The 10,851-nt window shown below is 40.7% G+C and overlaps 1 protein-coding gene across 1 annotated transcript in view; it reads right to left on the bottom strand.

The window, feature by feature from the left end:
• Nucleotides 1-262: 262 nt before the first annotated feature.
• tars3 (threonyl-tRNA synthetase 3) overlaps nt 263-10,851 on the bottom strand; it is an 11,728-nt gene continuing 1,139 nt past the window's right edge. The window contains exons 2-19 of the mRNA XM_035682416.1: nt 10,489-10,578; nt 10,096-10,283; nt 9,371-9,494; nt 8,992-9,116; nt 8,798-8,915; nt 8,525-8,589; nt 8,335-8,413; nt 7,975-8,121; nt 6,267-6,365; nt 4,281-4,447; nt 4,001-4,163; nt 3,705-3,842; nt 3,096-3,173; nt 2,900-3,000; nt 2,330-2,434; nt 1,926-1,998; nt 1,695-1,809; nt 263-837 (exon numbers count right to left, since the gene is read on the bottom strand). Of these exons, the coding sequence (XP_035538309.1) occupies nt 689-837; nt 1,695-1,809; nt 1,926-1,998; nt 2,330-2,434; nt 2,900-3,000; nt 3,096-3,173; nt 3,705-3,842; nt 4,001-4,163; nt 4,281-4,447; nt 6,267-6,365; nt 7,975-8,121; nt 8,335-8,413; nt 8,525-8,589; nt 8,798-8,915; nt 8,992-9,116; nt 9,371-9,494; nt 10,096-10,283; nt 10,489-10,578 (2,124 nt within the window). The 3' untranslated portion in view covers nt 263-688. The remainder of the gene's footprint in view (nt 838-1,694; nt 1,810-1,925; nt 1,999-2,329; nt 2,435-2,899; nt 3,001-3,095; nt 3,174-3,704; nt 3,843-4,000; nt 4,164-4,280; nt 4,448-6,266; nt 6,366-7,974; nt 8,122-8,334; nt 8,414-8,524; nt 8,590-8,797; nt 8,916-8,991; nt 9,117-9,370; nt 9,495-10,095; nt 10,284-10,488; nt 10,579-10,851) is intronic.

Genomic DNA, 10,851 nt, shown 5'->3' on the forward strand with positions numbered 1-10,851 from the left:
TGTATTGCTCTGTAGGTAAATAAAATCACTTCCACTGATAAAGGTTGCATTTCCATTGGTGAGAACTACTGGCTAACAACATCTGTATCTGCTCAGTTTCACGTTATTGCTTTGGAATGAGTAAACCATTCAAGCATGACAAATATCTGAAAGCCTGTACATCTCTACAAGCTAATCCTTCTGCTGTTCATCATCATACCAAATTCTTGTAAAAGAACAACATTAATCTCTTCTTTTGTGACATTAAAAAGAACAATCACTCACATTCAGTAGATTTATTTTATTTCTGGGGTTTCCCATGGAGACAGACCTTTGTGAAAAATCAGTGCCAAACACATAATCCTCATTATGAATGATTACACCGGTTCCTTCAATTATCAAACAACTTCCCTTCAGATAGACTTGAATTACTTTTACATAACTTGATACTCACACCACATACAAACACTTGTCCTTTTTTTACCCCTTCACACATGATCGTGTGGGCATTTCAAAGTAGTTGGGCAGCCCCCTTTCATTGCATTTACCCACAGAAAATCAGTTTATTAGTTCCTATGTCTGATTTCTGCTCTACGTACTACACTTTCACTGTACCATCTTTTTATGTGCCATCATTTGTCCCTTTACTGCTCATCTGACTGTAGTTGAGGTATTCAAATGCAAGAGTCTGGATAGTTCTTGGTTTTCATCAGAACTCCTCCTCTGCGTTTCGACAGCGAGATTGTTTGAGCAGGGTCAGGCGAGCCAGAACCTCGGCCACCGACAGTTCTCCATGGACTTTGTTGTCCCTCGTGCGCACATTGACGCCGTTAGTCATCTTCTCCTTCTCTCCGACCACTGCCAAAACACAAGACGACAACAGCTTGACATGGGCCAAGTCACACCACACACACACACAGCTACCCTAACACGTTCCCTGCTTTGTGCTCAGAATTCAACAACTGTGGGTGGTTAGCCAGCTTGGAGGTCCATTTGCTTTATATTCATTCAATTAAGACTTATTATTATTCTAATGGTGAGTCTGCTGACAACCCCATATTTAGAAAGGACCATAGCAGGTTTTAGCCCACATACTCAAATCACTTATTCTTTCCTTTCCATTTTGTCCTGAAAACAGTCCTTTATCTTTTAGATTTTTTAACACTTTAAAAAAAAAAAAAAATCTACATTTGAATCAGATATGATGAAAAAACACATTATGAAAATCCATGTACTGTCTTGGAAAATGTTTGGAAGCAGAGTACAATATACACGACTCATGGAGAATGCACTAAAACGTGAAATAATCAGTATATTCCTTTCATTTAACTTGCTTTACTTGCCTAATCTTCACTGATGCCTTAGTAAAACTAAGCCTCAAGTTTTGGTACGTTGTGGTCCTTTAAATTTACAGCCACTGGAACCATATTTAGTATACTTCCCCTGTCTACACTGTGCTGCCTCCTGGCAAATAAAAATAGATGACTTACAATGAGTGGATTACCCAATCAGTATTACAATCTAACAATACAACAATACAGGCTTTAAAATAGACAGTATTGTTTTGTTGAATGTTGTGGAAGCAACCAATTAAATGTGCTTTTGAAGTGATTGCAGGCAACCCTAAGAGTAGCAAAAATGGTGTGAAAAAATGCTCTCGAAACAGTGGTCAGTCGGTGCTTTCAAATGCACACGGGGCAGGAAGATCTTCTCACCAAGAATGAAGTTGTATTGGGCCAACTGAGCGTTACGGATTTTCTTGTTAAGGAGACAGCTGGAGTCCAGGTCAGCATCTGCCATGAAACCAGCTTCTGTAAACTGCTTACACAACTGACAAGTGGGGAAAGAAAATCTTATTGGATATACAGCTCAAATCTGAATGCCACCGATAATTATTCATATGATCGTACTTAATTGTGGTCAAGATGGGGAAGTGGGAGACTTACCCTCTTGGCGTAGTCCTCACAGGAGGGGTTGACAGGCACCATCATCACCTGACGTGGAGAGATCCACAGAGGCCTTGTGGAAGGACACACAGACTATAATGAAACAATCTTGACAGTGCTGTACTGGTGTGAAGATAATAACATTACAACCTCCCTTGACAAAAATAATCTTTATGGTATTGTTGAAACGTTACAATACAATACATAGTTTGACATTCCAACAAGATGGCATGTTACTCATAACCACCCTAAAACTGTACAGTAACACAGAATTACAATTGTGTCTACTGAAACATCACAGCAGTGGGCTCATCAGCACTTTGGGTAATGGCTAGCTTTTTCATTTTTGGAATTTAATAATTTTTTTAATTAAAGTTCTCAAGATTAACGAAAAAGCGCCTCACCATTTCCCTGCATAGTTCTCTGTGAGAATGGCAATCATCCTCTCCACTGAGCCCAAGATGGCACGATGGATGATGACTGGTCTGGCTTTGTCATCCCCATCCTTCCTGTTTGCATCAGAAAGAACAATAAGGGTTACTGTGAAATGTGTCAGTATGAATGTAGACTTATTTTTGGCCGACCATATTTATTATTGAATTTTTGTTTATCGTATTTGTCTTATCCTACTGATCTACACAGCCAGCTCTTCCGCTTTCCATATGTAATACTGGACTGATTGGATTTATGCACAAGCTGTAAATACTATTAACTGCCTGTTGTCTATTGTTATAAAGGCTGTGCAGTGTGTTCCAATTCTGGGTTTACAAATTGAAGTTCCTGGTGAGGTGATAAATCAGCTGATGACCTGCTCAATGAGTTAAAATTTGCATACAACTCTTCATCTCTGAAACACACAACTCGGCGGCACACAAGCTGAGACATCTCATTCGTGAGGGGATTAAAATAAAATCCTTGGTGCAGTAAAGCACACAGACTGAGCAGTGTGTCAATGTTTTGATTAGGTGACTCACCCCACAAAGGTCAGGTTGAAGCGGATAGGCAGCTGGAAGTCCAGCTGAATGGTTGCACATTGGTGGTAACGTCCAATTGCATCTTTTATCTTAATGTCAATCTGCAACAGCACACAAAGAATTACAATGCCTTCCAGATCTCGGGGAATTAAACTGATTTTGCGTTTGGGAAGAAAATACAGAGAAATTATCTGACCTTGGGTCCATAAAAAGCACCGTCTCCAGGGTTGAGTTTCCATGGTTCCCCAAACTCATTCAAGCTGTTCTCCAGTTGCTGTCAAACATGAGGCATAGGTTAACATGTAATTTAAATCTAAACAATGGAAAGCAGTTACTATGAAGCCAGCCAAGTCATACTGCGGTACACAATTCAGTGCAGAATACACAGTACAGTCTGCACTTTGCACTCCCTACTGCACTTCTATATTTTATCCATATAAATATCTATATATATCTATAAAGTGATGCCTTTATGCAACTTACAACTGGACAAAATGAATGACATGTCACACAAATGAGCAATGTGTTTTACTGACAGCACACCTCCTACAGAAACCAATGAACTTCACAATGACTCACAGATGTGTTACTACTGTATGATCACACAGCAGGGTTTCAGCTCTTTCACCAACAGTGCCAACTCAGTGTCAACATGAGCATTTATTTGCTAAAAATGTAAGGTGTGGCAAAGCCTTGGTGTATATATTAGGTTTACATCTTCTGCTCAATATTTATCAGAATTGGGCTGTTACCTGTAGTTCATTTTACACCATAAATCGTAACTATGATGCATGATGCAGTTTACCTTCTCAGCCTGGTTCCACACAGCGATATCGCCCAGATACTTCTCTGGACGAGTGGAGAGGTGAAGCTGGAAGGAGAATCCAAACACATCGTAAACACAGCGGAGGAAGTCAAGACAACCCTTCATCTCTGACTCGATCTGTACAAAAAAAAAAGAAAAAAGAAAAAAGGAAAAGATTCAGAATTTTGGAAATGACTCATAATAAGTAGGTACTTGTTTTTCAAAACAGTTTTTCCACATGTTCAAAAGACCTAAAAACTGTGTGTACAACAGCTGAACAATACTGTTGTGGTCACCTGATCCATTGTGCAGAAAATGTGAGCGTCATCCTGCTGGAAACGCCGTACTCTGGTCAGCCCGGTTAGTGTTCCCGACAGCTCGTTTCTGTGGAGGACCCCGAAGTCTGCCAGCCTCAGAGGAAGCTCCCTCCACGAGCGAGGCCTGTGGCTGAACATCAGACTACAGGACAACCAGAGAGCAGGAAATCAAATGACTGACACACTTTACATACTGTATGTGCCCTTTGCTTTACAGCATTTTGGAAACAAACTCAACAACAAAATACTCTACAATTACCAGTGCCCGGGGCAGTTCATGGGCTTGAGTGCAAAGATGTCATCTTCAACAGGGAAGGAGAACATGTTTTCACTGTAGTGTTGCCAGTGGCCAGATGTCTCCCACAGTTTGCTGTTGTAGATGTTGGGGGAGGCCACTTCCTGAAAGCCTCTTCTCCAGTACTCATCCTAGAAAAACAACAAAACCACATAAACAAGCTATATCTGCCAGTTGGGAGGGCCCAGGTACTTTATTGAGCCGAGCTGAATCATGACTTCTGGCATCAAATTCCAGCTACTGCAATGGAAATCAAATCCTGTGGGCTTTATTTATCCATTTGTTTTCTTTAAGCAAAACATTTCTCGTCCAGTTGAGCTGTTCAGCAGCCAAAAGTAGAAGACTGGTGTTACTGGAAACATTTCAACTGTGAATATGTGGAACTGTGAATATGAAACAGGAAGGAGCTTAAAAACATAATGCATGCTCAGTCAGCTTCTCCTGAATAAATAATTTTAGCAGAAGAGAGATACAGAACCATCTCGTCCATTGCAGTCATAATAAGGCAGCCTCCAGTGTCTAGAAATGTGTGCACAGTTTGCTGCACAGTCAGTTGTCACTGTTAAACGTTGTAGCGATGGCATAGAAGGGAATGCATAGCTAGTCGCTCGTCGGGGGTCTTTTTTTTTTTTTAACACAGCGATAACAGATTGAAGTGACGTGATAATGATCTTGCACAGTTTCTGTAAAGTATGTGAGGTCTTATTGGCTTGGACTGGTGTGTTGGTGTGTGATGTGAAAGTCTTCAAGATGTCAACACATCTCCGCAAATACGTCACAGAGCCAAGTTCCTGTACAGTCACTGAACTTGCCGAAAAAGTACGAGTTATTCTGAAATCTAAAGTTTGCACAACTTTAGACATGACTGTCTTCTGCTCTTAACTGAGAACTTCTGCTCCGATTTGTCATCATTTAACCTCATTACCAAATGTGGAAATTTGGTGGCCTCCCAAACATTAGTGGTGTCTTTAAAATAAGTGAAACACTTTGAAATGATCATTCCATGAAGCCAATCGGTCGGATGACTGCTGTGCTACTGACAAACTCATTGGGAGCACAATCTGAAAATCTTGACATGTTCTGGATCAGCAACTGACTTCATGATGTTCGGTTTGTCATGTATTTGGCGTTTGACTGAAAAACTCTTTGAAAAGCTCAGGCCATAATTCAGACTTTCTACAGCAGTCAGGACTTTTTCTTGGGCTCTGAGCAGAATTTGAACCGACTGAGCTGAATTAAACTATTCCGCTCATTGTTACACTCACAGCTTATCTTTGAGCTCCTTGGTGATTGCATGTTTTGCAGAAGTTAACAGTTAGCGGTCTGCATGTCAATGAGCTGGCAATCACTACAGTATACATAACTGTTAAGCACAGCCTGTGCCTCATGGACTCAGGGTTTTGAGTGGTTTTGTGTTTTAGAACCTCTGGAGTACTTCTTTTTTTAGATCAATGAACCAGAGGCTGGTTCTGCTTGTGGATTTTGTTCAAATCTAAACTGGTATTCAATGATCTTGACAGTACTTTTTCAATGTAGAGCCCCAAATAAGTATTTTAAAATGACAGTCAACATAACTGATGCAATAATACAATTTGAAAAATATATATAATGAACAAACCTCATTAGCATTAAATAGAAAAGGGTGATTAAAGTGAGCTTGACCTCGAAATCCTCCTTCACATCTCTTGAGCTGTACTTGTTCATTTTGGCCATTGTATTATGATAATATATTCAAATGAATATTAATATATTGATTGTAGGTAACCATGAAGATTTAACAAAAGCTAAAAAAGAAAAACAGAGCCTCTGAAACAAGAAGGGGGTCATTATCTGAAGGCTTCTGTGGTACATCTGCAAACGACTGAATTTTCTATCTGAAGCAGACTCAAACTTGCCACATATGCTGTAATAAAAAAGAGGTGCTGATGGGCATTTGACCACCACTCCTACCCTGATGAACTCCGTGAGTGTGTTGTAGATGTAGGCTCCGCGCGGCATGAAGAAACAACTCCCGGGGCTCAGATCGTGGAAGAAGAACAGCTCCTGTTCCTGTGAAACAGACAAAGAATGACTTTTAAATGACTTCACATATTCTTTTTATCTGCAGGTACAATGAGCAAGAAACTCCTCGGTACACAGCAGGGAGTTATCCTCTCATCACAAGGCAGACCATCTGTCAACGACTGGCTGCAGAAAAAAGCTCAATGGACAGACTGGGTTGTTGTGTCCTGGTAGCTGGAAAGCAGGACAAACTGTTTCCTTCCAAGACTGTGAAGACATATCTTATTCATTTCCTCCTTTAAATCTGAAATACATTAGTGTGAGGGTGGCAGCAGGTCCTGTGATTTCTGTAATGACCTCGAATTGAAAACTGTAATTATGAACACCACTGATGCAAGCTGTCTCCTTGTGCATGAGTTTATAATTTTTTTTCCTTTGTAATGGAAATGTCCTGCAATGGCATCCACCTATTTCTAGAAACACCCTCGATCACAGACCATTTGAAACAAATAAACGAACAGACTTGGAATTGATCTGTGTTATAAAGCCAACCCTGAGCTAATGAGATGAGACTCAGTCAAGTCTGGTTCAAGAATTGACAGACCTGAGCCATCAAGCACTGGGAATTCACAATGAAGAAAACTCACACGTAAAACACAACACTGTAATATTTGCGGCAAGCACACATGAAATGTATAATACTAAGAGTAAAATATGTCACTGCAATAAACAAAGCAAAAATGAACTTTTGGCAGCAGGATGCTCAGCTTCACTGTTAGTTCAGTTTGGCTATTTAAACCTCCTATATGAAACCTGTAGTGCTTTTATTTCCTCTATACACATTTCAAAACTGGTGAGGTTAGAACATGTTTGATCAATCAATATGTCACAGACACAGCTGGATCCCTGCTGTTGTACCTGCTGGGATATATTTATTTTACTTCAGTGCTATTGGCTGATAAAACTGGACTGCATCTAGAGGTTTTCAGAATGTTGTGCTGTCATTATGCACTGAGCAAACGATAAGGGTCGGCTTGGGATCATGCCACAGAGCACCATCTTTAAAACAACATGCCACTTTTGTCACCTCCCTCCAACTGGCTTCAACAACATTATCTTGACTCTCGCGTTTAATATGGAACTGTGTTGTTATCGGTGCTGATTGAGGTGCTGCCGTCTGCGTCTCCCATGCTGAGGAACCAGCTGGGGTGCTCAGATGACTCACAGTTGTCCCGAATGTGCCAACATGAAGAAACACAGTGCCCTCAGCTGGTACAAAGCGGCAACAGCTGATTTATGGCAGAACAACATGGTTTTCATTCCCCATGTTGTTTTGCCATACTAGTCAGGCCCCGAGGCACTTTTGATAATCCCAACTGGGTTACACTGGGTAGATCATTTGTTTGTATATTGTTGCATGTGTCCTTACAGTTGATGTCTGCCTGGAGACTGTGTTCTTGGTCCAGGTTCTGGACCACATCTATAAAACCACAAACCTCTCACAGGAAAAAACTCTTTGAAAAACCTCAGAGGAGATGTGTCAGCCATCACATTATACAATTACAAATCCGAACTCTCTTTGTACTAGGTTTCAGTCACCAGTTTTAGGCCTCAGCAAGCTGGGTGGGCTTGGACATGACTGCCTACAGTGACTCACTTTGCCAATCTTGCGATGGTCTCTGTTCTTGGCCTCCTCCTGAAAACGTTCCCACTCCTTCAGCATCTTTGAGTCTGGGAAGGAAATCCCATAGATCCTCTGTAGAGTCTCCATGTCGGAGCGGCCCTCCCAGTAGGTTGAAGAGTTCTGATGACAGACGAAGAAAAAAGTGAAACATTTTTTTACACACTTTACTTTTTTAGAAACATCATCATTAATAAAATCAGGAGCTACTAACAGGAATCGACTCTGGGTTCATTCCTTTTTAAGTAGTTATAATAAAAAATAAATCTGTCTGAGAACAGCATAAATTGCTTTGGGGCTTGTGGATTTAGGACCCTGTGTGTATTTCCCACATACCTTGTAGATCTTCATGGCTTTGATCTTGCCTGTATGTCTGACATGGGGACCTCTGCACAAGTCAATCAAGGGCCCACATCTGATCAGGATTCATAGATAACACAACAGTTAGTTTGACAAAGGACTAAAAGAACTCACACATCATCTTTCAAAAGAAAGATCCAGTTTAATATTTTTTTCTCCTTCTTACCTGTAGACTGTAGTAGTGGGCGTGGTGACTTTCTCATTCAGAATGCGGCATTTGAATTTGTTGTACTGAAAGACACAAACGCCTTGGGCAGGTTGGTTTTTTTGTCTTAATTTAAAGATTTCACAGTGTTAAATGACAAATTCTATGCGTGCAAATAATAATAATAATAATAATAATAATCCCTTATACATACATATTTCCAGTTTTAAACGTGAATTCACACTCCCACACATGTTCTCTCTCTCCCTCTCATGTTCTCTCTCTCCCTCTCACCTTAAACATCTTCAACAGCGTCTCCTTGCTGATCTCGAGCCTCTCAAACGGCTGCTTTTCCTTCACCACCGCCTTACACAACGTCTCCAGGTCCCCAAACTCAGCGCTGGAAACTCCCCTGGAAAAAGGACACATGCTCAGCTCAGTAAGGAAATCTGGCAGAGAAGACACTGATAGTAAAAATATCTGCTCACTTTTGTCCATCCAGGAACATATCGTAGTAGAAACCATTCTCTATGGGGGGTCCGTAACACAGACAACCTCCATAAAAGCACTCCATTGCTTCCCCCAGGATGTGAGCACTGGAATGCCAATACACCTAGGATGCAAGATGAAGGTCAAATTAAAGCAAGTATGTTGTTTGGACACTGTGGCTGAGACCTTTTTAATACATCTAACATTAAGGTAGGGCGCGATAAAAACAATTCAAATGAAAAGTTTCAATAAATATGTTTAAATTAAAAGATTTGCCAATGCTAAATGAAGACAACATCCTAAAGGTTTCCTTCAGTAGCCTTTAGCCATGTGCTAAAATGTATTTTATTAATTCATTTGTATTAAAAATGTACTCACAGCCTGAGCATCCTCATTGTCAAAGCGCAAGATCTCAAGAGAGCAGTCCTGCTCGAGAGGTCTGTCCAGATCCCAGAGCTCCCCATTCACCCGAGAAATCACAGCATTGTCAGCCAGGCCCTGGCTGAAAGATCAAGTGCAAGATAGTTGCCTCAGAGATGCTGAGTCTGCATTTAACAGTGATTTCTATCATTATGATGAAAAGAAAGAACTAGGGCTGCACGATATGGTAAAAAAAAAAAGGGTTATTGTGCACTTTATCTGTTTCACCGTGGGTGAATGAGAANNTGGTGCATGTGAAGAATCGACAATGAAGCTGACTTTGACTTTTTATTTTGACAGATATTACAATTGTGATATGATTCACAATTATTATGAATGATTATTTCTGCATCACAATTTTCATTTTCAAATAAAATAAAAAAAACTACTAAAATCATGAGGATGTGACATCTGTTGGGGTCTGTAGTACCAAAGAAACAGATTTGTAGGCTACGGCATCTCTTCAGAGCATCAGTGCTTAATTATAATGCTGCTGCCACACATTTTAATCAAACAATTGCAGCTTCTTGCGATTTGGAACACATGTGGGTGTCTAGTCTCCCTCTGTGGTGTCTGCTTTTATCAGACAAATTAAAATATATGGATAATATTGGCAGCCATTAATTGATAATAAAATTATAGCCTCCACATTAGTGGATCTGGCCAGCTGTTCAAGTAGTCACCTGATATCACAAGCCAGCTGGTATGGTGTGGTGAGCCAAGCCTTGCCCGCCACCTTCCGTCCGTCTGGTAGCTCCACAGTAATGGGCTTGCTGTCTGCAGCTTTCTTTTCCTGCAGAGCATCACTCTCCCTCTTCAGCTGCTCATAGAGGCTGAGGCGCTCTGCGATGTATCCAGGCAAGGGCTTCAGCTACAGCGGAAAACATGAAAGACAATCAAAGTCAAGAAATTGTCTACACTTCATGAATTAGGGAGTTTTTGTCACGCTGAAATATCTGTAAAAAGCGGGGACTAGAGCAGAAACACTTTGTTGTGTGTTAAGCTGAAATGAGTGATGTTCCTGTTGGTACAATAAAGTGTGAAAAGGGGAGCAGGATGGCTTCTTTAATAATCACCTCTTTCACACCCCCACCTCCTTGTCCCTTATCCTGCTTCTTCTCCTTCTTGTTGTTCTTGTCACCAGATTTGGTATCCGTGGTTTCCGCCTGTGCACAAACAGAGAGCAGTGTGTGTCTTTAATAGTATAATAGGCTATTATCACCATTTCCTTCTGAGTCAGCCTATTATTAATCAGTCAGTGAACACAATCAGTATTCAAAGTGGGCACACACTGTGACACTGAAAGGCCAGCGTAGGGCCTATTGAGGGCAGGAAAATAAATGTCACTTATTTTAAATGAACGGTTTTTTATCAGTATTAATTCAACATCTGTTATTTTTTTGGCCTATTTCAACAAAGTGTTTAGCGGACACATTACA

Source organism: Morone saxatilis, unplaced genomic scaffold (genome assembly GCF_004916995.1).
Source record: "Morone saxatilis isolate NCDOM2014 unplaced genomic scaffold, NCSU_SB_2.0 Contig11, whole genome shotgun sequence".
NCBI classification, from domain to species: domain Eukaryota; kingdom Metazoa; phylum Chordata; class Actinopteri; family Moronidae; genus Morone; species Morone saxatilis.